Raw genomic sequence first — 27,555 nt, forward strand, 5'->3', positions numbered from 1 at the left:
AAACCACTGGTTCAATCCTCTACTAGGTAACTAAGATTTTCATGTTTTTATGTAAATTCTCTATAAATGCAGTTGAGTTAAAAGTGCCATGTTTTCTTCAGAAATGTCAAGTACAAGTCAAATACAAGTACTTCAAAACTGAATCCAAGTACAGTAGTTACTTCCCACCACCGACCAAAACAACCACCCGAACCATGCTGAGAAGAAGGATCTACTTTATAACTCAACAATGACTCTTTCAGGGCAAATAATGACCCATTTAATCACCCACACAGTAGCTTATACATAAAGTGCCATTATAAGCATTTTATTTCTATGCAAAAAAACAAAAAACAAAAACAAAAACAAAAAAACCAAATCAACCCAGTGACAATCAGGATTCCTTAATGGGAAGGGCTGAATAGATTGTCATGGCTAAAAAAAGCAAATATTGAATGCAATTGTGAGACATTAGTTATGATGTGACTGGGTTCAAAAAAATCCCAGCAAATAAAGTGACAACCTCTCTGATGTTTCCCTGGAGGTTCACTTGGATATAACAGGACATTGAAGGTCTACAGACTGGGATGGAACTGAAGAGTTTCATTCCAAAATAACACATGCACCGTTGAAAATCAAGTGATATTATCTTTATAAAAATCATACTATTTCAAACAATTGAAAATAACATAAAGTCCTTGGCTGCAAAAGTGAAAACATCATTACAGGTTAGTTAGTCTGTACACTGGTGGAGCATCGGCTGATTCTCCTCTAAATTTATGATAAACTGGTGCTTTGGAATAAATCTCCTGAAATGGCATCAAACTGCACAAACCCTCTTAATCTTTCAGAGCAACACATATATTTTTTAAATGTAAACAAGTTAAGGCCAATATTGTCATTAACAGACAATACTTGTACAGTATAAACAGTTTCTCTTAAACTGATAGATCTGAAAGCTACGACAGCAGACTCTTTCATAAGGCCTATTTCACAATAATCAACCGAAACACACATCTGGTTGTACATGTGCTCACTCGCTGGCCCATCAAATTTCACTTTTCTTCCCACATTTTCTTTTTTCTCTAGGATCACTACCCAGGCACACTACACTCCATCCACCGTTTCTTAAACTGACAACTTCCCTTCACGCAAAAACAACCTGCCGAAACCCGTCCTCAGACTGAAACCTTACACATTATACATCACTGCTGACTATATAAGACTTTGACTGTGTTTGGCAGGTTTGACGAGAGATGTTTAAGAGGAGGAGGAGCCCTGCATCAGCTGAGCTCCTGTGCTACAGAGGGCTGCTGTGGTGGAGATCCTTTGGACCACTGTGGAGCCAAAAGAATAATTATTTAAAATCAAAAGAATCAAGTTTAACCCTTGTGGTGTGATCTGTCTGTCTGGAGACATTTTACCACTGTGCAAGAAATTACTGTGGCTCTCATTAAGCAAGAGTAGGTGATATGGACGAACAAAATAATATTCTTTTTACACTGATATGACATTTTTGTGACAATAACGTGCTGAAAGTCCATTTGCCTTGATTGTCCCGGAGCTTTTGACCAAATCTTACAGTCCTCATCAGCAGATTAACTTTACTCAGTTACCATGGAACTATATCCTGTAAAGAAAGGCTGCAACTAATGGTGATTTTCATTATTGATTAATCTGCCAGTTATTTTCTCGATTAACTGCACAGTCAATAAAAAGTAAGCTGGAACTAGATACTTAATTTTTTGAATGATTAACAGGTTATACAAAAAATTTGTTGAGTAATCTACTGCCGATCGACTAAAGGATTAATCAACAATCATTTAAGTGCTGCTGGAAAGTTTGAGCATCTACATTTCCATGACAGCTGAGTCAACTCATTCCACTGACGAGCACTGTGTAATTTGATCAAAAGCTCCAGAACAAGCAAGTTAGGGGACTTTGAGTTGAGATCGTTTTGTCGATTGCTTTTTCCAAAGTAAAAACTGTGCTGTGATGCTGTAAGATTGATGCAGGCCAATTTCTGTCACTTTATATTTAGGGGAACATTTTGATAAGTTTAATTTTCTCTCTTTCTTTCCAGCTTAATGATTGTTATATCATGATACAGTATAATTCTACTTAAAGGACAGTAATCGTTAGTATTGCATTATTTCTTTGATAACAAGCAGACTTCATTACTTTACAGTAACCATTTGAACGTGAAAAATTAAACAAAAAAAGGAAGGAATGGAAGGAAACTTAGGCAAAACCTCCACTAGAGGGAGCGCTTGGCCAGGGTGTTGCATTGCTTTGTTGCCATATAAAACTGTTGTGTCAGCACAGCCTCTGCACAGTGTAGGCTCAGTCTGTACCAGAAGTGTTTGGAAAGTGGATGAAATACAAAGTTGGCAAGAAATCACTGATTTAGACCTGTGATATGTGAAAGGGAGAAGAGAGGAAGAGTGAGATGGAGTCACACTGAGGCAAGGAAGGACACGCTTTGGTGAAAGTGAAGGACGGAGGATACAGACAGAGAGAGAGAGAGAAAGGGATTCACGACGTCCAGAAACACGAAGACACATCAGTGAACATCATGGCTAAAGCTGGGAGGGTCGCTGAGGGAGACCGGCAGATAAACACAGCATTTTTCATAAAGCCTGAACTCCCATGACTTTGGAAACTTGAACAGTAAAAAGGAAAAAACAAAAAACAAAAAAAAAATCAACGGATCAAAACTGACATTTGGAAAATAGTCAATATATATAAAACACAGAAATAGCAGAAACAGAATAATAACTTTTCATAAGTCTTAACTGTGTTGCGAGTAAAGGACTGTGATTCTTTATTCTCCCTGTAAAGTGTTTGCTTCCTTCATTGCTCTGCATCTTATCCGACAAGAGTCCAGCAATGGCCGTGTAAACAAAACCCAAAAAAGGGGGGAAAAAATACGTCTGTAAGTGTGCATCCATGTGTTTGGCTGTGCACGACGCTACCTCCTCTCCTGTTCATTCTGTGATTGGCCCATTGGCCCAGAAGGAGCTGTGATTGGCTGGTTAAACCATTAGCCATCAGACCTCCATGTTTGGCGTGCCTCCACTTCTTCTGAGACAACCAATAGGAGTTCACAATTCTTCCCTCGCAGCTGCTGGCGGAGAAACTTCCTAGGTTGTGGTAAAATGAAAAAGCAAAGAGGAAAGCCACAGAAAAAATCCAAGTGAATTAAAAAGCTTAACAACATAATTCAAAGGGCCACAATTAAAAATGAGCAGACCTGCTTTAAAGCTGCATTCATTGATTTTTTTTGGCCACTTTAGGGCCGTGGAGCAAACAATGAAAAATTATTATTAAAGTGTTAGCAAACAAAAGCCTAATTAAATATCCAAGCAGATACGTAGCAACATTAGCATTCATTTGGATTTGTATGTTTCTGTCCACCTGACAAATACAAGTTCAATATTCACTCTCCTTTTAGCTCTGTTTTGGTGTCCACCAAGTCCTGAGGGCCGGCTGCTGAATGCTCCTCTATATTCATCAGCTTATTACTATCATTGTATGTCTGCTGCTTAGTGTTGGCCAGGTAGTATAAAGTTATCAGTTATCAGAGCGTTTTGCTAAAACGAAAAAACAAAACAAAACACACATTACACACTCACTTGAACTATTGTTGATATGAAAATATTCATTAGTGCAGCTTTAAAGCAACAAAGCCTTACAGGGAAGCAAGCATTCATACATGTATCTAAAGAACTCTGATGCTTCATACCAACTCTACCATAAACTGTCCTTTTTGTCTTCGGTTCCTGGCCTGAACCCAACAGTGTCTGACAACTACAGACATTTTTAAGATGCACTTTTAAGTTCAGTTCTACATAACACAGCAGTCCCAGTCTTTTCAGTTTTGTTTCCCTTGTTTCCCCTTGTTTCACTGTGGGCCGGGGCCCACTGGTGGACTGGGAAGGTATTGCAAGTGGGCTGACAAATCTTTTACAAAACAGTACAATTTTGGTGAGATGATGTAATTAGAAATATATACATATAGTGTTTTTAAATATTTTAAAATGAAATAATCTTCATTGTTTTTTTCTCATATTAACGCCTATCACTGTGATAAGGCGTGAACTTTTATGTTGTTGCTGCCGGACCACGTTGTATACTTGTTTGGTATCTCAGTCTGAGTGCACGGTAAAAGATCACAACCATGGCAAAAACAGGAGTTTCAAAATGAATAGCTGGTTAGCAACAGGAAGAATTAAATTAACAGTCAAGAGACAGACGGTGAATCAACAAGTGATCTCTCCTCTGTCAAACAAAAAGAAATATTGAGTTTCCCCTGCTTTCAGCTCAGTCCTGAATGATTGATCGTTATCATTAAAACAAAAAGTGCTCTGAGAATGCTTTATTTGACATCTGTATTGTGACGGGGTCGGATGTGGGTTGCCAACATTTAGGTGATTCCCGAGTGGGCCATGAGTTGGAAAAGGTTTGGAACCACTACAACCGAACTGTTTTTCTTCTTCAGCATTGACAATTAGCACTTCCACATTATTAACGACTTCCTGCAGCTGCTTCATAGTAAAAAGAAACATTTCAGCAATGAAGGGATTCAATGCTTTTACTTCGAGAAAGCTTAGAGGTCTCTAACAGACTCAAACATTCAACCGGATCAATAGTTGTAAATAAATCAAATTGTTAAATGGACAGACCACATGGCCATCCTAAGACTAGTTTCAAATTAGGCACAAACCTAGTGTATTTCTCGGATACATCCTCTACATGGATACATCTATGGCCTCATTATTCTAAGCTTTATAGCCACAGAACAGTAAAACAATTAATATCGTAGCTGTCACGGTGAGCACACATGCCCCAACATAAACACACATGTCCCATCGCTCTCACCTGAGCTCATCCGGATTGCCGATTGGTTGAGGGCTACGCAGTTTGGAGTCCAAATTGTAGTAGACTCCTCCCACCTCTCTGACTCCTATCCAGTGCTGGCGTTTGAGCGGCAGCCGGAGTGGCCCCCAGCGCAGGTTGGACGGCACATTCAGAATGAAGCCTGTCACGTTGGACAGCTCGATGCTGCCAACATCCCTGGAGGAAAAAAAAGGCAACATTTACTATTTTGTAAACTTCCCTTTTGTATCGCTAAAGGCAGATAAAGGATGAGCAGCAAGTTAAAATGTGTTTGTATATTTCGGAAAACTTTATGGGGAAATCGGTGCATCATATTGCAATTTTTAAGTGGTAAATTTGTAGGAAATTGCATAATCTGTACATTACTAGTGACCATTTTTACTATAACAGAATATGTTTAAAGATCATTATATACACTTCAGCCAGCCTTTAATTTCTGTAGGACATGAAAATAAACTCTCATACACGGCAGGATTCACAGGATCATTACCTGCAATAACAATCACATTGTTTTGCAATTCACAATATGTTAAAAGAAATTCTTTAGAGTATCATAATATTCCAGTAGCTAGAAATGAAAACCAACTAAAGTGGCAGATTTATTTTCAAAAAGCAGGGATTGGTCATACATCATATGTATTTACTGCACTATGAAGTGCTTTTCATTTTGCCAGTTTCTATTGACGACTGTGATGAAACAGCACGTACTATGCTGCGTGGAGCTTTCTTTAATTTGATGGATTGGATGGAAAGTTTGTGCAGCAACACGTACAAACTTTCCATCTATCGAAAGTCAAACAGCCGTTAAGCAGCAAAAGGCTGAACTTTCAGTGTTCCAAGTTTCAGTATCAAATCGTCTGCTGTGAGACTGAAACACTGAAGCTACAGCATCAGACATGTCACAAAACTGCTCCCAGTGCATCAATAACAGAACAATTATCAATTTATCAATTATTTGTCCCCTCCGTAATTGTGTGATATTTCAGCTGTGATTTTGAACATTACTCTGTAATGAAAACTGTTGCTGGAAATTCAAATTCACACACACAAATTTTGTAGTTTGTTGCATTATCAAGGATGCTATTCGGAAGCTGATTGTAAAATCTTGGCCGTCAGAGTTTCCTGCACTTTAAATGGACACACTAGGAAGAGTTATAAGAAAAACAGTCTAGTCTCAGTTTGCAGCTCCATTACAAACACAACTTTGACCAAAACACAAATGTCATCTTTACTCCTCACACCTCTTTGAGAAAAATGTACAGAACTGAATGGAAGTGGCTTGTTATTTGTACTGTAAAGTTTAAGTGGTGATCTTTCAGTTGTTGGAGGTTGGAGTCTTGCAACATATCACCACTGAACAACAGCGAACATGTAAAAGGTTTTTATTTACAAACTATCAGTTGAATACAGTGGCATTGTTGTTTTTGTCCCTAGATTAAGAGTAGCTCTGATTTTGTTCCTGTTTTAGTCAAGACAGACAAACAGGAATTTGGCTTTTATGATAACATTAACATTAGACTGATAAAAGCAAGTCTGTGGCTGCTGTTGTTGTCAACAGAAAAGTAAGACTGATAATGAGGGAAACAGGAATGCTGATAAAAGTGTCTCTTGGACTTTGTCAATTGATGGAACTGCTGACTAATCAAAGAGCTCATTTGAGACCCATCTGATGAGGTTGCTGAGCTGCAGAGGAGGAACACAGGGAGCCTTTAGGGCATTTAAGGAAACACCTAGGACAACAGTGAAAACATACACAGCAGCTACAACATAAGCGATCACTGATAAAAACTCCACTGTAACTCTTAAAACATGAGAAAACAGGCGGTTTCATTGCTAGCTCTACATACCTTCTTTTATCCCACCAAACTGCCTCAAAACCTCGGGTCTGCAGGGCTGCCATAATGACATTTACATCGTAGTTCCCATTTCCCAGCATGCTCTTCTTATGAGGCGTCACCAGAGTGCTGGGAGAAAGCCTGCAACAAGTTGACAAGAGAGATTATCCACAACTTCTCATGTACATATGTACACATTTTGGTATAGCTTGTTGGACCAGCTCACCTCTGGTATATCTCCTGCAGGGTGTCCCGACTGAAGGCCGTCCTGTCCTGGAAGACGTTATTGAGCGCATGCAGGGCGCACAGCTCCCTCCGCTGCTTCTCATGATAAATGGCCGGAGGTGTCAGAGAGGACTGGGGAGGCGCTGGAGGGGTGAGGGAGGAACAGGAAGATGAAAGATCCTGCTGCTGCTGAGAGTCCCTGGGATCCCTGCACCTCTTCTCCTCCGCTCCAACCACCACCTCCCCTCCGCCTCCTCCTCCTCCTCCGCCTCCTCCTCCTCCTCCTCCTTTCTGCTTGCTGACCTTCCAGGGCATGCAGCCCAGCTCCTGCAGGCCGCCTCGCCCTTTCCCCTTCCACTCCCCGGCTGGATACGGAGCACTTCCCATCCCTGGACGTTCACCACCGGCGCTGCCGCCACCTCCTCCAGTTCCACCACTACCTCCACAACTACTACCTTCAGGACGCTACATTGGCATCATGACAACCATTGCCATAGCAACCTCTCAGCCGCTCGGAAGAGAGGAGCTTGTGTGTCTCTGCGTATGGTCGAGAGGGAGGTGGGGGGTTGCAAGGTAAATGAGACCTGTGGCTGTTTAACACAGCAACACCTGCTCTTTCTAACGGATAGATGTGAAGAACGGTAACCAGGGGGGGAGGGTGCGAAAACTGAAACTCAAGAAAAAAAAAAAAATCCAAACAAAGATACTCCAGCTGCTCCCAAATGAAAATTACTCCTCCAACAACACCACAGTGGTGTCGTCTGTCAAATAGCCATTGGTTGGTCTCTGTGTGTTTCCACTTCCTCCATCCTCACTGTGTTTGTGTGCGTTGACAGTTCTTTCCATCCAGTCACCAAGCCTATAGCTTTGCAGTTCTTTCCATCACCAAACTGCTGACCAAGAAGCGTCACTTCCACTTGAACACATGCAACAGGAGTTAGAGTTGAGCAGAGGAAGGCGCCTGATAAACACCTGAAAGACAAGACAGAAAGAAAAAGCAGTGATCCTATTATCTACTTTTGTTGTTTTGTTGTTGTTGTTGCAATACAAACAAGTCAGCAGAGCCCAGAGTGACATCTTGAAAACTGCTTACTTAACCTGAACAGCAGCCAAACACCTTAAACAACACTTGTTGTCGCTGGTGTTGACAGATAGCTGAGATAACAATAAAAGCTGCCACAATCACCTCCTGGTCAGCAGACCCCCAAAATGAGAAGAAGGTAAACATTTCCAGCAGCTTGGACTGGATAGAGGAAGCAGGCTGCTCAGTAAGCTAGCAACATATGACAACAGCCCCGTACACAACAGGACACACACATTACAGAGCTTACAGTCCTTTAAGGAGGAATAACCGCCGTTGTACCCTAAAACCATACATGTACAGATGCGATTAATCCGCGATAGTAACAGATATCTGGCGTTAGACTTGTGGCTGCTCTACGTGACTCCCGTGTCTACACCTAACACAACCATAACGGCTCCTTTACGCCTTATAACTTCGTTTTCTGTCACACACCACTTACCCGGCCGTTTCCTGACGGCGGTAATACAGCTGGACTCCCATAAACCGGTGTGAAAGCTGAATAAACTCTCCTCTTTTTTTTCCCAAAGCCTGTTCAGTCCTTTGTCTTTGACACTTTTTTCCTGGTGTAGCTCTCACTCTCTTTCTCTCTCGCTTTCTCTCTCTCTCTCTCTCTGTCTCTCTCTGTCTCTGTCTCTCTCTCCGTCCGTGCAGACGCGCACATGCGCAGTAGAGTCCGCCTGGCTCCATATTGCTGTCACCGCCTGCGTCAGGAGGCAGTGGAGCAGTTCCTCCCTTGGGACTGCGAAAGCCTACATTTTCCACTTTATTCTCACCTGTGATAGGGCGCATTTAGATTAATTAATACATAAATAACACAGCAGTGACGTACGAGTCATAAAAATAAGTTTGATGATTTGAGGTGTTAACGTGATTTCAATGCTTTAATCAGCTACTTTTATTTATCTTAACAATAGATAACATCACAACTTGTGTGTTAAGGGTGTCAACTTGTAGTGACAAGCTACAGATAATTATAAAGTCACCTCTGCAGTTCTCATCAGCTCTGAACCATTTAAGTCTCTTTGGTTTTTTTACGCCCTTAACTTTAATGTTTTGTTTCACCCTCACCGCTCTCATCAATTTTTTTCTTTTTAGATGTAGCAGGCAGGTGTTTTCAGAAAGGTAAGGTTAAAAATCCACTGTCAGCCACTAAAAAGCAGTTAGCAACTAGCATTTAGCACCCCAAGACCGTGTTTCCCTCAGGAGGGAAAACAATATGTCAATGTTGTATTTGCAATTTGTTTCCATTAACCCCAAGTGGCCGAAAACAAACAGGTATGTAGTGTGAGGTAAATACTGAATTTCGGTCTTCTTTTGCAGTTTGTTCCCCCTTCTGAATGGTAAAACAACGGCTGCTAACTCACGGTGTGTAATGATAATGGTTTCTTCCATCCATCCATCTACCTTTCCATCTGTTTTGCCGCCAGGCTCAGACTTGTGGTGGCAAGAGTGCACGAAGGGAATATTAATTTTTCTTCATCCATATCCCACAGCTTCTCCTGGAGGATCCCTGAGTGCTCACAGGCCAGCTGAAACATAATGACTCCATTTCCATTTTAGGGTGAACTGTTCCTTAAATACTATTTTCTCTCTTTCTTTTTTTTTTAGGTTATAGGTCAGACTTGGCAACAGAACAGCAGGTTGTCCAGTGGATGTCACGTTTTTTTCTTTGCCTAAGTTTATGCATCATCACCATCATGCCCATGAGGAACCTGACTGGTCTGCTGAGGGCCTGCACTGGTTGTAAAGTGCTCTTTCTAACCATAGATTCACTCTCTTGGTGTCATTTGTGTCATTAAGATCTGACCACCTACAAAATGCATTAATCCTGCAAGTGAAAAGTTAGTAAATGAAAGTGTGTTTAAACTGCACCACATTGACAGATGTACTTACAGGTCTTATATATGTCAATGCAACCTGTTACTGTTGTTCTCTGAGCACAGCAACTTAACACAGTCTGTAACATCACCAATTTGAGCTCATTCATATTTAACTAATTATTATATTTTTGGTCTAAATGCCATTTCAGAGGCTTCGGGATGAAGCGCAGAGTGCATTAAGCAGAACTGCTGAACTCTAGTCGCAATGTGACTTTGGTTTATTTTCCCTGATCATCTTTAAAGTTTGATATCTCTGATAAATTATAGAAGACAGAGGAGGGCTAAGCACTGGAGCACAGTATGAAAACATGAGGCACAGTCCCATACAAAAGAATATACAGACACTGAAGAATTACAAAACATCAAAATAGGAAAATTAAGTTAGTGTGACCATGATATCTAACCAAAAGCATCTGCAGCACATTGAAAACCAAAAGGCCACCACCAGTAGTAAATTCATTTGGACAGTGGTAAACCAGCAGACTGACAAAAATACATCTGGCAGAGATTCATCCTTGCACTTAAAGTCAAAATTGCATGTTTAACACATGAATGAATCCTGCCTCCTTATTTTTTCACTGCCCCAGCCACAGAAACACACCATTAACACAACATTAACTCATTCTCCCTCCGTCTCATATTCACATGTGTCCCAGTTTTCTAGCCAGTGCAGAGGCCATGTCAGTTAGCAGCTCCTCTCTCACGCCGTCCTCCCTCCTCTGGAGCTCGTGGACGAAATGCCCCCTCAGTTCCTTCGTCTCCGTCACCCGCCCGGCCAGCTGCCTACGCACTGCACTTTGTGCCTCTGGGGGGCAATCTGGCCTGTTGTCCACCAGCTCAGGCCTCTGGCCGCACAGAGACACAGCCCTTCTCAGATCCCCTGTGTCCACATCCAGCAGCCGGTCTACAGTCCCCCTTCGACCCAGGCGGTCTGCATGGGTGAGCACTGGGATGATGTACCCCGTGACCCCTTCTCCGAACAGTTCCACGGTGGCTCGGATTGCCTGGGTAGCATCCTGGTCGATCCCCATGCTGGAGCCCGGAGCCCGGATCACCACCAGAAAGGCATGTGGTCCAGGACTGACAAGCTGAAGGCCCCGTAAAGCTTCCCTGGCTCTCTTGTTGTTTCCCAGTGAGAGCCCCACGAGATCCGGGGTGTCGATCACTGTAACCTCTCTGCCGTCCACTACTGCCCTTCGCTTGGTGCTTTCCATCAGAGGACCCACGGGTGCCCTTGTCTCTGTGTTGCCCAACAAAGTGTCTGCCAGGGAGGTCCGTCCTCCACCGGTGGGCCCAAGGAGGAGCAGCCTCAGGCCTGGTTTGCTGGGACTGCTGCTGTCGGAGGGGTCACCGGACAGGTTCAGTATGCTGGTTGGATTGGTCTTTGACTCCAGTGCTCCATCTCTGGATGAGCCTACGGAGGTGATATGGTTTTTAGATAATTATCAAGAAGATTTGCAGAAAAGCGTTGTTGTTTAACACCTGTTTTTTTCAATTATGAATCCACAGTTTGAATCTATGTGGCATGATAAAGTTTGTTTCTCAAACCTACAGTAACTCAAGCCGAGTGTCTTTAACATATTAACCAGACGGTTGTTAATCCAGAGCCAGTATTTTAAAATATTGTTTAATTAGCTGTTTCAGCTTGGATTGGATTGAGACAAAACTGAGATCATTTCAGCTGGTGTTGGATTTCCTGGCTGCAGTTAAGGTCCAAATTACTGTATCAAAAAACAACTGCAGCCTCTGGTTAAAATATCTTCCACTGGACAGAAAACATAGTGAGAGAAAAGGAGAAGAAGTCGAGTAACTGCAGAAAACTCACAGCAAAGAAAAAATAAAGTGAACTGACCTGTGATGGCTTTGACCTTGGAGAGAAATGCTGTTGGAGGAACAGATGAGGAGTCAGTAGGCTTAACTTTTAATTATCACGCAGATCTGTCTTTAATTTAGCCCCGGTCCCTTCTATATATCACTCCCTTCTTCTGACCACCCAAACACACCCACTCTAACTGTAAACCTCTCCTGACCTGTTTACCTCCACTATAAAAGTCAGTTTGCAGCACACAGTGAAGAGTAAACAACATGCATGCGACACTCACCTTCGATAAACCGCCACACTCGAGACAGCCATTTAAACAGGCTCTGGATTCCTGAGACACGAAACATAAAACAGAGAGGTCAGCATAAAGTGTGTCTTTTCAGCTTCACGGGTGATATATATGTTTTGTTTGTTTTTTTTCTTGCTTTGTACCACGCAGTGTTCCCACGAGGCGGCTCACCCAGCTCCATAGAGCTGACAGACCTGAGGCAGAGACAACAGCACGCATTAACGTTTTTTGATTAACGTGATTTTGTGTCATGTCACTCACAGACATGACAATCATATTAAGACTGTTGTTCTTATGTCAGCCGTCTCACTGACGTCGGTGACATACGATCCTAACCGAACTCACCAGTTATAGAGCAGAGGAAACGAATCGGCCATCGGATCAGAGCCGGGAGCGCTGCAGGGAAAGCAGAGTGCCATCAGTATCACAGCAGGGGTCAGGATACAGAACTGATGACAAATACTGTTTTTTAATAAGGGTATTATAATAAACATCAAATTATTCAAATTATTACAGTTCCCTAATTTCATGAGTTGCAAACTATAATTTAACCTTTCACAACAACCTTACACTTAAAAATAATTTGAATTTCACATTTAGATCATATACAGCATACACATAAAGATGGAAATATTTCAATTCCTATTACATGGAAGCTTTCTCTGTGAAGCTGCCCAACATTAAAAGACTGGAAAGCTGCATTTTGGACCTTTTGTGGTTCTCTAGTGTATCTATAAATAATTCACATATTAATTTCACAACTGTGTTTTGTTTTTTTCCCACACTGAGAAAAACAAGCACATGACTCCTATTGATTTAAAAGACAATGCTGATCTAATTCAGTTTCTCCATTTCTAACAGATAAACAAAGTTTGTGTTTTTTTGCTCTAGTTTCCACACTCACTATCTCTGTGGAGGACAGGTCAATCAATAAGAGAAACAGTATGACTAATACGTCACGGGATCTTTCTATCTTTACAAATCCATGAGAGTTTTCCTGCCGCTGAGTGACTGACTCTGTGAGAATCTGTAGAGGAGATACCCCACCACAGAAAACGCTCCCATCTGGACGCTGTTGCTGCTCAGCCACCAGCCTAAACAGAGAGAGGCGGAGGGAGTAAAGCATGACATTAGTATCGCAGTGTTATACACAGCTTATCATGGGATTTACCTTTCCCCCAATTGTGAAACGCAGAAATGCTCTAAATCCCAGGACAACCCTATTGTTGAATGCAAGGCTTTGTGTGTGTGTGTGTATGTGTGTATGTGTGCATGTATATCCTGGATTATATTCACGGTAAATGCTCAGCGTTGAAATATAAAGGCTGACATCATCATCATCTCTGTGACAAAGCATTGTGGAATAGTGTTAAAAATGCATTTCTGTTAATTTTCTCAAAGTGTCAGAACTGAAAATAACAAGCTTCATTGCTTATGTTTATTTTCTTGTATTTATTTTGAAAAGCTAACCCGGAAGTCAGAAAGATTTTGCTGCACAATTGATGTTTTAGACTGCACAGTCTTAAGCATAAAACTATCCAAATCTAACATTTTGGAAAACATAAAGACACAATATTATAATATGAAATAAATACAATAAGTCCCCATTTAGCATTTAGCATTATCACAGAACGGAAGCTGACACACAGGTAACCCTCTGCATATTCTCCATGAAATACTGCCGACATCTTTAATGTCTTTAATGGTACTTTTGAGGAATCTTTAAAGTTCCACCTCACCCGAGTCCTCGTAGTTGTCCTTTTCACACTGACACTCCATTTCCATGCAGCTACCAGACTTTCAGCCAGTTTCAAGGTAGCGAGAATGAGCGACAGCACTTCTGCTCACACCTTCCAATATAAAAGTTCAAAGTAAAAACATTGTTTTGCAACGTTTATGTGATTGAAAAAACACTGATATCAAGATAAAATCTGTTTATTACAGTATACAAGAAGTGGCTAGATATCTTTTTGTCCCACAGTCAAATCAGACCTTCCATAATCAGCCAGATGTACATTTTCAAAATACAGCAAAGTTTCAAGAAAAGGGTGAACTAAAAAAGAAAGGCTAGATAGCTCTATACTGTATATACAGAACAATGTAGTTTAAAGGTCTGTTTTAACATCAGTGACAAAATGTTCCTAAAGCTCCATTACCTGGTGTGTGTTCCGACAGAGCGTCCCCAGGAGTGCCATCTACTTTCAGTGTGTCAAAACTTGACGTAGCTCACGTGGTCAAAGTTGTATGTGATCCCTTCTTCCTGGTGTTGTGCAGCAGCATTTGCCTGCGCAGGCCTGCCCTCAAGAGGAACTCTGCTTCTGTTTTATTGTGCTGTGTGACAACACAATGCACTGAAGAGGTCCAGGTATGCTGATAATGCTACGGCCTTATTTTGAAAGGACACACCTTTTTCCATGCTTCAAGAAGAACTGGAAATACCACTTAAGATATAAAGAACAGCGACTCGTGCAGTTACTGAAATGAAACAAGTTCTATGGAGGGATATAAAAGATTTGTTTTATTTATGCAAATAGAAGATTATCTACAAATGTTCTCACTAGTTATGACAGCTTCATGACCATGTTTGTATTACAGTTTATTCCAATGCACATAATGTTGCAACCCACAACAATCAGACTGAAACTTCTTGATCATTAGAAATTACTTCTTTTTTTATTTTAAACACTCAAACAAAAAAGTTATGTAATGTGAGACGGACACATGAAGCGCTGGGAAGCACGGAACAACGTTGCCTTTCGAAAAGGGATAAAGCAGCAGCAGGTTTAATCTTATCTGTCCCAAAATTCACAGGCCACACAGTAAATATAAAACCCATTACTTGCCTGTGAAATAAAAAAACAAAATTTACAAGAACGAGGAGCAGACACAGTTAGCCTGCTCGTGAAGGCACAGAGAGTCAGATATCTTAACTCCTCAGGAGCCCAGGTGGCCAATCAGAGCATCTATCAGTTCCTGCTTCTTGGTCCCAGTGGTCCGAATCCCAAAGTGTTTACAGGCCTCCTTCAGCGCCGCCACAGTCAGCTTAGCCATGGTACCGTTCTGCACATGGGCCTTCAGCTCGTCCTCTGACACCTCCACTTTGGGCTTCTTCTCAGCTCCGCCTCCGGTGGGTGCTACAAATTCAATCATGGACGAAACATTCAGTCAAAAAGAATAATCAGATTAAAGCTTGCTTCATGTCAGTGTTGACTTTGAGCTCTGACCTGTTTTGCGTTTGGCGGCTGGTTTGGTCTCGGGGTTGTAGTCGGCGGGGTAGACCAGATCTTTAAAATCCTGGACCAAAGGACCCAAACGATTGTCAATCTGGTCCACCTTTGGCACTGAGGGAGAGAAGGAGAGAGACAGGCAGAGAAAGTGTGAGACGAAGAAACAAGCAGTGGTTGAGGTTGAGCCACAAGAGGAAACCAGGATCTCTGTTTTTGTCTGCATCTTACTGATGAGGTCGTCTATCTCTTCTGGAGCCACCATATCCAGAGCCAAGGCCTCCAGGTTCCTGTAATGCTGCTGGATGACTGGGTTCTCAAAAGCATCGCTCCTGCATTGCGTTACAAAGAACCAAAACACTTAAGAGAAAGAAATCAATTAAATTACCTTGTTATGAACAGAGATAATACTTGTTATTTGTAATTTTACTATCACAGTCTCTATAAATGTGATGTTATAAATAAGTGCAGCACCCCCGTTTTTTCACAAAACAACTTCTTGAGCATCTATAAACTAAAATCTGTGTGAAGCACTGAACACATGCGGCTACCTGTATTTGAAGCGGAGTTTGTAGACTATCTCCTTCATCTTGTCCACCGATGTTTGTGAGGCGACCGGGGCCTGGGGAGCATCCAGAGTCCGTATGTCGTCAGCGTACGGCAGGAAGATGACGTTGAATCCTGATACGGGCGAGAGAAGACAAGTTGTCATGAAGCTACAGTAGCTACAGTGACCTAGACTAGTCAGAAGTGAGATCAACCAAATACAGCGGTGATGACTGCAGAATGAGCTGAAGTTCATTAGTCAGTTTAGTCGCAGCGGCGTTTCACCTGGTGGCGTAATCTGTACTTTCCCCTCATCGACCTCTTCTTTCTGAGGCACCAGGGCAACAAATCGAGGTGGGTAGTTTCGGCGGGAGATGTAACGGCACAGAGCGAACACGTTCCTCTCGCTGCACTTGGTCAACAATGCAGAGAACAGACACGCGCTGCCTGAGGAGGGAAAAACCGTTTACAGCTCAGTGAACACTGTAAGGTGCTTCTGATTACTAGGTCCAGTAAAACGCATATATTGAGAAATCACCATTTTATCAACACATATAAAAATATTAGCACATATGTTTGAACACATAAACAATACAGCTGCACCACTGGGGAAAAATAAATCTGATTCTTTGGGCCTTATCTCGCACTCGGAGCAAAGTGGCTCCAAACGCAATGTATGTGTCTCTGCTAGTTTCAGACTGATGCAGTTGTCATTTTCCTGTGCCCACGTTGTTCAACCAGCAGATACACAGATCCACTGTCGTGTCTGTCTTAAAATGAGGCGTGCTCAGGGTCATAAGCAGCTGGTTCTGCATGACTCCACTGCTCTGACAGAGATCTGTTTCCTCTGCAGGGAAGTGTTCTCTCTCACTACACACACACCTGGCTTTTAAAAGGGAATAGGAGATGGCACTCTCCGAATGGTTTATTGCATGTTTCATCCAAAATGTAGAAAGTACAAAGAAGTGCGGCCATCTTGAACAAATTTCCAACCATTTTCTATTTTCTCTGCCATTAAACTGGCAAAAGCGAATTTGGACACTTGACAATTTCCTACATGAATTGGGCTTCATGTAGAAAATAGTCAGTACTGGTCTCTGAGTTATTACTACATATCAGTCTTTCATGTTGTCTACTGGTAATGTGGTTCCTCCCTGACTACAGCAATATAAGAAATAAAAAAAAGAGGTTATGTAATATCACAGTGTGCCATTTTCTACGGTTATATAGGTGCAGTAAAAGGTTCTAGTGCCCCACGATTATGTGAATCTTTATTGATCTCCACCAGATCAAGAAAATCTTTTGACATTACAAAAGCCACATCACTAAAACTTCTCACTCCAAAACTACAAAAACAAATGAATACAGTGACTCTCAAACATCTTTCCATTAGCAAAAATGTAAACGTCATACTATTTGGAAATATCATCATAATCAGAACTGTTGTTTTCATATTTCTTCCTATCAGATTTGAAATCAGATACAGACAGACACTCAGTACCTTTAACCTCATCCTCCTCAGGATAGAGGAAGACAGCAGGACGGATATGGTGTTGCACTTTGAGCTTCTCCATAGGTTTGAATCCAATGAGTAACAGTCCAGGGTCATAAAACTTCTTGATGGCGTCCACCTCGTCCTTCTCCATCACTATCTTCTTTCTGCCATACACCTACAGCAGACACACACCACGCACAAAGAGAGAAAAGAGCACCAATGAAATCACTGAAATGTGTACTGATGGTCAACTAAATTAGAATTATATTTAATCCGGTCTTACCTGAGCTTTCTTTATCTCACTGGGCAGCAGCAGGCTGCCAGTCTGGGTGTGGAAGGTGCGGGTTTTGCTGCGGACCGGCTCGTTGGTTTCCCTGTAAAGTCTGATGGCTCCAGGTTTTCGGGCCGCCACAGCGGTTGCATAAATTCCCACAGCTAAATTTATGCCTTCACCCAGACACAGCTTTAACCTAAAGATGGCAGGGAGGGAGGGATGATGTGAGCGAACAGGAGGGAGGAAGAGTTAAGTGATTAAAAAGACACAAATATTGACCAGACAGGAGGAAGAAAACACAGATCAATAAGTTTAAAAAAAAAAAAGGAGAAAAAATGTGACAAAAAGCAGGAGGGAAGATATAAGTTTTGTCTTTCTGAAATGTAAACTAGTCAATTATCTGTACCTCGCCATGGCTCTCTTCTTCTGCTCCTTGGCCCTCACCCTCTTCTGGAGGTCCTCCAGTTTGTTACAAGGCTCCAGCTGCAAGCCCAGCTCACTCTCATCCTCTGGTGGACTTACAATGTCACAAAAGAAGAGTGAGACATCGAAGCCGCCTGGTTTCATCAGGTGCATCAAATCAATGACAACACCTAAGAGAGAGGGGAAAGGGTCAGGTCAAATACAGGCTGAGTCTCTACTTGTGCTGTCATATGATTAGACAAACAGCGATTTTTCCAAGGGAAGCTTTAATCCAAAACAGTGTTACAGGTTTGCATAAAAGACCAGCAGCCTTTGCTTTTCAGACCCACCTGTCTCTTTGAGGTCGCCGGCCTTGGTGCGAGCCTGTCGGTCCTTTGTACTGTTGCCTCCGTGTGGTTCATCCCTGCAGGTGAAGATCATGAGCCTCTTGTGTGAGAGGCGAAGCTTGATGTCGTTGTACAGGTTGGCACAGCACCACAGGGCGTCACCTAATGATGTCTCTCCGCTGCCCATGGTCTCTGCAGCAAGCTGGGCACCTTTGCCCCCCCGCAAAGCTTCCACATCCTGCACTCTCTTCGCCCCTGTGGAAAATAAGGAAACAGACAAGATGTACACGAGGAGACAGATGCCAAAAAACAGAATGTACAGGGGTGTAAGAAAGATATGTTTAGAAAGTTAAAACATTAATTAGAAGGAAAGAAAAAGTTGTTAGTTGCCATGTGTTAGTTTGACAAATGTAGTGTCTTACCAGGTTCGTCCAGGTCATGGTAAACGTAGACGTGCTTGAATGAGTTCCTGGGGTTTTTGCTCTGTTCCGTGCCGAAGAAAACAAGAGCCATCAGGTCCCTGTGACTGCTGATGATCTTACTGGTGTACACACTGCGCACAACCTACGTGGACAGAACACAGACAATTATTATCAATATCTGAGAAGAAAAATAAGAAAAATTTGTAATGATCTGATTCTATTATACTCATATGCAGCAGATAGGCTTGAGGGGTTTGCAGTTTTTAAAACAATTTCAGGCCAAAAGATTCTGTTTTCCTACAAATGACTGAGAATTTTGTGATCACGATGATTTACACTTAAAAGAGCCTTTCCCCAACAACACTCTTTCAACTCATACATAATATTTTAGCAAGTTTCAGCACATTCCATGCAGTTCTTGAACATGTTAGGATTTAGATAATTACCTAACTCAATTTCCAAACATTTCCACATGTTTGAAAATTGAGTCACAGTACGAGGATGACTGTTGCACCAAAAGTGATGATACACATCAAAAACAAAGCAAGAGAGACAAAGATAATTGACCATCTTACCTGCATAGTCATGTCAAAGTTGGAGGGTTGTCCATCTTCTCCTTTGATGAACATTTCCTTGGAGGCGTCAACCAAGAACACCAAACTGTCTCTCCCTGTGATTTTGTAATCTCCTAACAAAGACAGTGAGCCTGGTTTGTTTTGGGGTTACTTTAAGGGTTCAGACAGTCTTATTTCTTGATATCACATGCTATCTGATTACATATTTAAACTCCCATCACTTGTTAAATTACATTGTAATGCCACTACATGGCATCAAGTCAAAATTGGCACATGCAGTTCTCTAATTAGTGAAATGCAGAGTGAAATGAAGAAAATCTGGCAGAGAAGAATAATGGCGAAAACAGAGGGATTGATGGCAGCTGATCCTGCATCATTTGCACTGCAGATTAGGTATTAAGGCGGCTTTCATCTCACCTCCAGATTGCTCTCCTTCCTCCTGCTCTTCCTCCTCATCCTCATTTCGGTAGTAAGCGTTCCACTCTGCCATTAGGACAGCTTTTGGTTCTGTCAAAGGATTCAGCAGATTCCCATAAAGATCCCATAAAACCCAGAGGTTTGTTGCTGCTCAACCAGGATTTAGTAACTCTCTTAAAAGCGGTGAAGTTTACAAATAACGTTCAAGTAAAATATGTTTTGCAGAACTCAATTTTACAGGAGGTCACTTAAAGCTGCTGCAGCTCTGTAGTCTCCTGATGTGTTTACAGAAAGTCTGAAGGGACAGTTCATTCAAACATATAAACAGAAGCTGTATTAGGACCTAGCACTGATTCCAAGCTGCATCAAGTTTTTGTTTTTAGTAGTCCTACTTCATGAGCAGTTATACCACAGGTACAGTGGCAGTATTAAGGTACAGAGTCAAAATGTTTGTGATATCGTCAGTATTGCCCTGACGTTGAGTGACTTGCTGTGCTCCTTCAAAACTTTATTTTAACCAAATAAATTTAGTTACTTTAATAAGACATAAGTAATTATATTAATGATAGAGCCAATCGAAAACATTACCGATATTGAATTATTATTAATAATGTTGGATGAACTGGGGTTTCAACAGGCAACGTAATGTTAGCTAGCTTAGCTTGTAATTAGCCACTGTACATTTTATAGGATTTCGAGGTCACTTAGTTCAGATCTGTATCTTTCTAATGGTGCACACAAACTATAAAGCCTAAACACATTACAAAACAACATAGATAGATAGGTACTGAGCCATCGCAGCGGCATGCAGTAACTTACCGTCCTCGGATCAAACTGTACACAAGTCCAGACTAGTTTCAATGACTGGCGCGTTCAGGTGGGTGAACAAGCACACTGACAAATCGTAAGGAAAAGGACTCGTCGTCTATTCGACACTTGTCTGTCAATCAACGACGCTGACCAATCCTGGCGAAGTAGGCGGGATATGTGTGAGCAAAGAGGCTCGTCTCCGGAACAAGAGGTCCGCTCCACGCGACAGTAAGTTTCGTCAGTTATATTATTGTTTACAGTCTGATAGTGACACAGCAGGACCTGCCACAACCCGGACACCTCGGGCTATTGCTGGGAGATTTATTTTACTATTATATTCATTATTATTTATTTCACTTTAATTAGTCTGTAGCTTATATTTATATCCGTAACAGTTCAACTCTTCGCTTTTTTTTAATTAAAGTTTTATGTGCTAGCTACCGGTAAGCTAGCTAGCCGGCCGGCTGTTGGTGGATGTGAGTCAGCTAACTTTACATTAAGTTAGCAGCAGTTGTCATTTTGAAGACATTCCTTTACCATGGAGCAAACTGCCTCTTTCCCAGTGAAACTGTACATTTACGACCTGTCCAGAGGAATGGCCCGCCAGCTGAGTTCTGTCATGCTAGGTGAGTTTCTGGTGAGCTACCTGTTAGTTCACTTCATTAAAGCCGTGGTTAGTGCGCCCGGGTCCGTGAGAGAAACCAGGAGAGAGCGGGGCTGATACTCAGGCCTGAGTTACGACTGTTTTCTGCTCACTTTATAAGGAGCCTGATACATAAATAAAGCTTCTAATTTGAATATGTTTATTTTTGTCTTCTCAGGGAAACATCTTGATGGGATATGGTGAGTGCAGCTTTTCATAAGGATATTTTTTTTCTTCTCACTGAAGGTCCTGTGAACTGTAGTCGGCTCCTTTTCGTAGGCTTGGTCTTATAGAAAAACGTGTTTGTGTGTTACAGGCACACTGCTATTGTGGTCCATGGACAGGAGTACTTCTTTGTTGGGGAGGGCATCAACAGTTGTTCACCTGTAAGTATCAGCACTGTCCTTTTTCTCGACCATAAAACACATTAAGCATTACCCTTTCACCGAGGTGTGTGTGTGTTGTGTGCTAGGGTGGTACTCCCTTGGGTGAGCCTGACTCCATCGTGGACCTTGGCTTCACTGAGGTTCCTGCAGAGATCTTCACTGAGTATCTGACTTCACTGGCAGAATCCACATACAGGTAAAAGCTCAGGCTCACCTGATACTCTCAACACAAATTTAAATCCCAGTGTGGTGATGTGGTGGGTGGGTAGAGGGTCAAAACAAACATTATTTTAGTATGTATTACACCAAAGATGTGATATAGGCAATAATTTTCTTTTTTTGAAAACTCTTTAAAAACAGTGTCAGACATTATCATCATACCTTGTATCATCAAATTAGGACTTAGAAAGTGAAAAAATTCAAATGCAAATAATTGCAGGGCAAATACTTTGCTGCTCCACTAACTCTTCAAAAATACAATATACCCTACAGTACTCCAGCATATTTTCATGCAAGCGATGGAAGTAAGGCAACAAAAAAGAAATGAAATGCATCTTGAGCCTCACATTCCTCGGTTCTCCGTGTTATCTCTCAGTCAAAGTGTCTCTATCTTGTCTTCTCCTGCTCGTCACCCGCCCTCCTCCACCCTCTGTGGCCTCTCTGTCTTTTCTCTAAATTAATGTCTCTGACTGCTTGTTTTATCTCTTCTTCCTTCTCTTGGTGCACAGAGGTGACACGTACAACTTGTTCGAGCACAACTGTAACTCTTTCAGCAACGAGGTGGCTCAGTTCTTAACAGGCAAAAAGATCCCATCGTACATTACAGACCTTCCATCGGAAGTACTATCCACGTGAGTCAATTTAATAAGCGCCATAAAGCTGCACTTACATCACCAGAGCTCTTCTTATTTTTCTCCTTTTCTTATGTTGATGCTTTTCACAAAACTTGAAATCTTGAATTCCTAATGTATGATTAGTGCATAAAAATGATTATCCTTATGTTATGACACATAACCAAAGCAAGTCCAACAAGCACATTTACATTTTTGGTGTTCATCTTTACATGTTATGTAAGATAAGTAGTTTTGTCATAGTCGTCCAAATGCATTGCTAATACAGTCATCTCTTATCCCATGTACATGAAAACACAAGAAAAACAATTTTTGATCACACATTGTGTGCTTATTTTGATGTTTGGTACTTTTCTTGTGAATAGATGACCTCATAACCGCCCATAACTACCCTCTCTTCCTGTGCGTCTCTGTATCAGTTGGATTGAGGTCTTGTTTTTGCTCAATCTTTTTATTATTTTCCTCTTTCCGTTTCCTATCTCACATACTGTAATTTGTACAGACTTTCTTCAAGCCTTTTGATTTCAGTGTAACCATACGGTCTGCTGTGTTTCCTCTGTAGGCCATTTGGCCAGGCTCTCCGTCCCTTACTGGATTCCGTCGTCATAAATCCTGGAGGCAGCAACATAACCGGACAGCGATAGACAGGGCTCGGTATATTTTCATTTGACGGTTTGGGTGAGAGTGGGACGTTCACCGCCGGCCACCAGTCAGACCTCATCTGTGCCTGTGACTGACACATTGATCTGTGCTGCCAGTCACATTTCCATCTCACCAACTATTCCTCGGATGCTCTTCTCGGTTCACTTTCAAGCCTGTTTCTGCACACTCTACATATCTGAACTTTTAAAGTGGGTCAGTGATGGGGATCAGGAGACTAAAATGAATAGACTGCTACTATGTGTTTGCTCTAAATCGGATGCACTTCCTGTGGTTCAACCAAATCATTATATATCCTACAGTTTTTTGTTATTTTAAGCTGAACTCGTCCTTTGCCGCACTGGTACCGTTTTTAAATACACACCCTCATTCTTCACTAAGGTGCTTCATTATGGCAGTCTATTAGGAAGCGTGTTACAATTAGCTAGCTAGTTCAAAAAGTGATTGATATGTATAGATATCAATATGCTTAAAATGTTAACATGTTAAAAAGGACTGCAACAGTTACTTGTTAAAATGTAATTTCCTTGATATATACAGGACTTCTATATAACCAGTTCTTACCTCACTAGCCTGACTAATCCTGTCATAACTTAGCCTTATCATGCTCTTACCAAACATCTTATCTTTGGTAAGTAATCTTACCAAACCTTGTCTTTCGCCCTTCCTGTCGCAATATATCGATGACAGCTGACTCTTTGGGAAGGAGAGTGGAGTTTAATCCCTCTGATAAGATGCCACATCTTCCCATTGCAACACCTCCTTGTGAAAATTCTTTCCGGCTACATAATTTTTGGTTCGCTGTGCACATCTCGGGTTAAAAGTTGCGAGCCTCGCTTCATCAACGGCGGATGCTGTTAATTGCAGATTCACAATTCTCCTGATGTTTGGGCACAGTTATGCTCCAAGCTGTATTTTAATGGCTGTTAATGGGTCTTGTGATGTCTCCAAGGTTTTGTAATCCTCAAAATTTGTTACTTTAATAACTGAAAACAAGACCATAATGGTAAAGAAGGTGCCAGATTGGGTTTAATAGTAGTTCAAGACAAATTAGCAAAAATATTCCACAGTGTCACAATGTTGAATCTGCACCTTGCTACCAAAAACTAGTCTCTCTTTATTTGTTATAGCCAAATTGTTTTTCATACAGACATACAAGACCAAAAATGTAATACATGAGTGATGAGCTGAGGGTCTTTTGAATGTAAATTTAGTGTGTGTGTGTGTGTGTGTGCGTGCATGCTTTTCTTTTATAATGAAAAGCAGTCTAGTTCACTGCTGGTATTGGTATGGTTAATATTGCTCATTTCCCGTTTTTATTTTTTTTCCTGTGGATATTATTACTGCACTCCAAAGGGCAAGGCCACACAGTAAGTTAAAAGGAAGGAAACAAGTGTCTCGGTAAAGTAGTTCTTTCAGCTGCTTTACCTTTGGGAATTTGTAAAGTTTATAAAGGTAGACTGTTAAATATCCAACAATTCTGTCTGATAATATCGAAGAATTTGTAGTTACGTTTTGCCAACAGCCACTTGACTCCATCATCGTGTGGCCCTTCGTCCCTCCTCAAGGAAAAACATGATGCCATCCAGTTTCTTTCTCAGTATATTTTAGGTTTCAGGACAAAACCTTTTGTGAGTTACATTCCTGACTAGTTTCCTTTGAATTATTTTCATTTTGAATATACTTATTGCTATTATACCTACTTGAACATGCTTAAAGGGTGTCTGCAGGTCATTAACAAGTATTTAATTTAATTTTGCAAATACATGCACAAGGCCTCTATAGTGACTTATAATTCTCTTGAATTTCATCGTGTAAGATCTTAATTTTAATTAAAATATATAATTAGATTTAATTTAATTTTTATTTATGCACTTGAGTGAACCTGTTGGGAAAAGGATTGTTCTAGATAAACTAAACTCCCTTTTAATAACCTGTCATACGAACCTGTGGGGAGAAATTAATAGAAACTTTAACGTTATTTACACAAACATTGGTCTTTTTGTAATTTAAAGGTAAAAGTATTAAAAGGACTAAATTTGCTGTGACCCTGCACTTGTTAAATGTGTGACCTTTTGAAACTTGACTCAAGTTGTGATATTAAAATATCCCTATACTGTTTCTTGTTCAACAGTATGATATTTGCAAATGAACGCTTTGTTGTTTTATGTTCTTTGTTGGAAATGACATGAGTTTTTGTTTTATGAGCGATCTGCTTTTGGAAAAGGTAGATACAGATTTCAGGATGGCAACTATCCCGAGTATCCTTTGAGTTAATGTAGTATCAAAAACAGCCACAAGGTGACACTACAGGTTCATTACAGCAGTGGCAGCTCGTCTGATGTCAGAATACATCAAGCCGTCACATACATCTTGTATGTTTTGTACATTTCTAGTGAGTTAGTGGTTACTGGGGCGTGTTAGTTATTGTCACTGCGCCAGATCCCAGCTGATAAAATCTTGTTCTGTAGCTGAGTGTTAAGGCATTTACATTCACTTATTTTAATATATGTGCTCAATGAATCTCCTCTTAGTAGATCACTGTTGATTATAGCTGTTGTATTTTGGGCTTCCTTTCAATAGTATACACTGTATTTATGTTTAACAAAGATTGATTATCTTTGAGCCACGTTGACTCATGATTTGTTTGTGAAAGTAACTTGATCCAACAAGGAACAACTGACTGCTGTCAACTTGTTATATAGTTTTTGGCTGCAGGGAGTTTTGTTGAGTATTTAGTCGACCCCCAAAAGAAGCAAAGATCCTTTTAGATACAAACACGAGTCAAACCAAAACCTTATATTAATTTTACAATCTTTAATATTTCATCTTCAAAAGTGGCATCAGTTACTAAACAATCCTCTGTAAAGAACATATTGAGAACATTTTGGGTATAAATTAGTTGTAATAATAAGTACAGGTACATACAGTATATACACATTTTTGCTACATACTGTATATCACACCAAAACACTTTGGATTTTCTTGGCTATCATATTTGTATTTGTACATTTATTATAGTTCCTTTCTTTTATATAGTCTGTCGCTTAACAGATACTGCGAAGTACTCAGAGACAACCACCTTCACAGGGCAGAAGTGGGACGAATTCCCTCCTTTCACTCGGTGCAAAGAAATAATTTTAATGCAGTTAAACAGTGACAGCCCAAAATCCTTACACAGCGCTAAATATCACAATCTCCTCTCTGCATGCGCAAACGAGCTGCAGCATGCTCACAGACGTTTGACTGGAAATCAAATGCATACTCGCACAACGTCCCATTTATCAGTCACTACTGTGTAAGTTGACGATAGAGACGTTATCACCGGTTTAGACAACCTGTCTGCTCTACGTTTGCTTTGTCCTACACTTGCAGTTAATTTGTGTCACTGCGTTTTTCCACAAATGAGAGAACTCGCTGCAAAGATTTGACATCCCGTACAGTAGGCCTACTTTAACCTCCGCTATTGCACATTAGAAAAATTGCACAACTCAGCTAATATAGATTTCTCTAAGTGTCGTGTTTTCATGTTACTAAAATCATCAATATGAAATAATAGCTTCTGTTAAACTCTGACATCAACTGCAATTATAATAAATACTCTTAAAATGACTTGGTTCATACAGCCCTTATTTAAACAAAATATATAGGAAAGTCCATTAAATAAGCATATTTACACAATATTCATAAATAAAGCAGAACACATGATTTTCAGATGATGTTTGCGCTGCATAAAACTTAAAAATCACATGTTCCAAAAAAGATTGAATGAAAAATGCACACAAGATGTCAAACATTTATCTTAAATAGATGAAAAAAGTTGCTTGTTTTTGCTACAAAGAACAGAGGGACACGATTGTTTCAGGTGGAGAAAATACATGATTTCATACCAAGAAAAACATTGGAAGCACTTGTTCATGGCAAAGAACTAAAACCCTCTATTGCTTATAAAAAAAAAAAAAAATTCTGTGCCCCCTAAACCAGCAGATCGTAACATTTTAAACTCACAACATCAAGCATTAAGAGGAAACGATACCGGCCCATGATCCTTTGCTGCGTCGGTAATGAGAATAAGTGAGCGATTACAGACGTGGTGAACTTTTGCATCAAATTATGTAAGAATGAAAAGAGGAGAAGAGATGTGTTCGGTGTCTTTATCACAGCGTCAGTCACAGTTTATTAACACGCCGTCTAGCAGAACTGGTCGTAACACGCTGTATAGATAATTAAAGTATGTTTGTTTGTGTGTGTCAGTGAATGGAGGGATAAGGATAAGGGCCTCAGCCTGCAGCAAGACTCCCAGGAGACATCAGCTATCAAGATCTGGTTTTCGCTAGACAGTTTGCGGCGTACAATTCGTGGCTCGGGGGGCAGGAGACAAAATATGTCACTGTTGGGTATCTGGGTGATGAGCTTATCTCTGTGGATGGTGTGTGTCTTCGGGTGTGATCACACCTTCACCATCGCTTGGTTCGGATCAAAGCTGATTT

General features: G+C 41.0%; 4 protein-coding genes across 6 annotated transcripts; 1 reads left to right on the plus strand and 3 right to left on the minus strand.

Moving 5' to 3' along the window:
- Positions 1-230: 230 nt before the first annotated feature.
- On the minus strand, positions 231-8,857 carry josd1 (Josephin domain containing 1). The gene is made up of 5 exons (XM_056366468.1): positions 8,462-8,857; positions 6,940-7,910; positions 6,726-6,854; positions 4,861-5,055; positions 231-3,122 (listed from the first exon to the last, which is right to left on the minus strand). The coding sequence occupies exons 2-5, from the start codon at positions 7,323-7,325 to the stop codon at positions 3,023-3,025; spliced, it is 810 nt and encodes a 269-aa protein (XP_056222443.1). The 5' UTR covers positions 7,326-7,910; positions 8,462-8,857; the 3' UTR covers positions 231-3,022.
- A 1,245-nt stretch (positions 8,858-10,102) lies between these two features.
- Positions 10,103-14,319, minus strand: LOC130162685 (GTPase IMAP family member 4-like). Of its 3 annotated transcripts, XM_056366465.1 has the most exons (8): positions 14,170-14,319; positions 13,753-13,863; positions 13,030-13,107; positions 12,359-12,409; positions 12,157-12,207; positions 12,005-12,055; positions 11,755-11,784; positions 10,103-11,316 (listed from the first exon to the last, which is right to left on the minus strand). In XM_056366465.1, exons 2-8 carry the CDS (start codon positions 13,796-13,798, stop codon positions 10,544-10,546), a joined length of 1,080 nt encoding a protein of 359 aa, XP_056222440.1. In that variant the 5' UTR covers positions 13,799-13,863; positions 14,170-14,319; the 3' UTR covers positions 10,103-10,543. The 3 variants fall into 3 exon arrangements, with proteins under 3 accessions (XP_056222440.1, XP_056222442.1, XP_056222441.1); XM_056366467.1 differs by having other exon boundaries at positions 12,005-12,207; positions 13,061-13,107; positions 14,170-14,314; XM_056366466.1 differs by having other exon boundaries at positions 12,005-12,207; positions 12,918-13,107; positions 14,170-14,314.
- A 197-nt stretch (positions 14,320-14,516) lies between these two features.
- Positions 14,517-20,610, minus strand: xrcc6 (X-ray repair complementing defective repair in Chinese hamster cells 6). Its single transcript, XM_056365199.1, has 13 exons — positions 20,535-20,610; positions 19,716-19,805; positions 19,299-19,411; positions 18,724-18,865; positions 18,305-18,556; positions 17,959-18,145; positions 17,562-17,748; positions 17,285-17,453; positions 16,069-16,230; positions 15,789-15,918; positions 15,469-15,569; positions 15,238-15,354; positions 14,517-15,147 (listed from the first exon to the last, which is right to left on the minus strand). Exons 2-13 carry the CDS (start codon positions 19,786-19,788, stop codon positions 14,948-14,950), a joined length of 1,833 nt encoding a protein of 610 aa, XP_056221174.1. The 5' UTR covers positions 19,789-19,805; positions 20,535-20,610; the 3' UTR covers positions 14,517-14,947.
- A 149-nt stretch (positions 20,611-20,759) lies between these two features.
- desi1b (desumoylating isopeptidase 1b) lies at positions 20,760-25,218 on the plus strand. Its single transcript, XM_056366298.1, has 6 exons — positions 20,760-21,151; positions 21,347-21,368; positions 21,485-21,554; positions 21,641-21,750; positions 22,283-22,405; positions 22,968-25,218. Exons 1-6 carry the CDS (start codon positions 21,064-21,066, stop codon positions 23,047-23,049), a joined length of 495 nt encoding a protein of 164 aa, XP_056222273.1. The 5' UTR covers positions 20,760-21,063; the 3' UTR covers positions 23,050-25,218.
- The last annotated feature ends 2,337 nt before the right edge of the window (positions 25,219-27,555 follow it).

This window comes from Seriola aureovittata, chromosome 21 (genome assembly GCF_021018895.1).
Source record: "Seriola aureovittata isolate HTS-2021-v1 ecotype China chromosome 21, ASM2101889v1, whole genome shotgun sequence".
In the NCBI taxonomy this organism is placed as follows: domain Eukaryota; kingdom Metazoa; phylum Chordata; class Actinopteri; order Carangiformes; family Carangidae; genus Seriola; species Seriola aureovittata.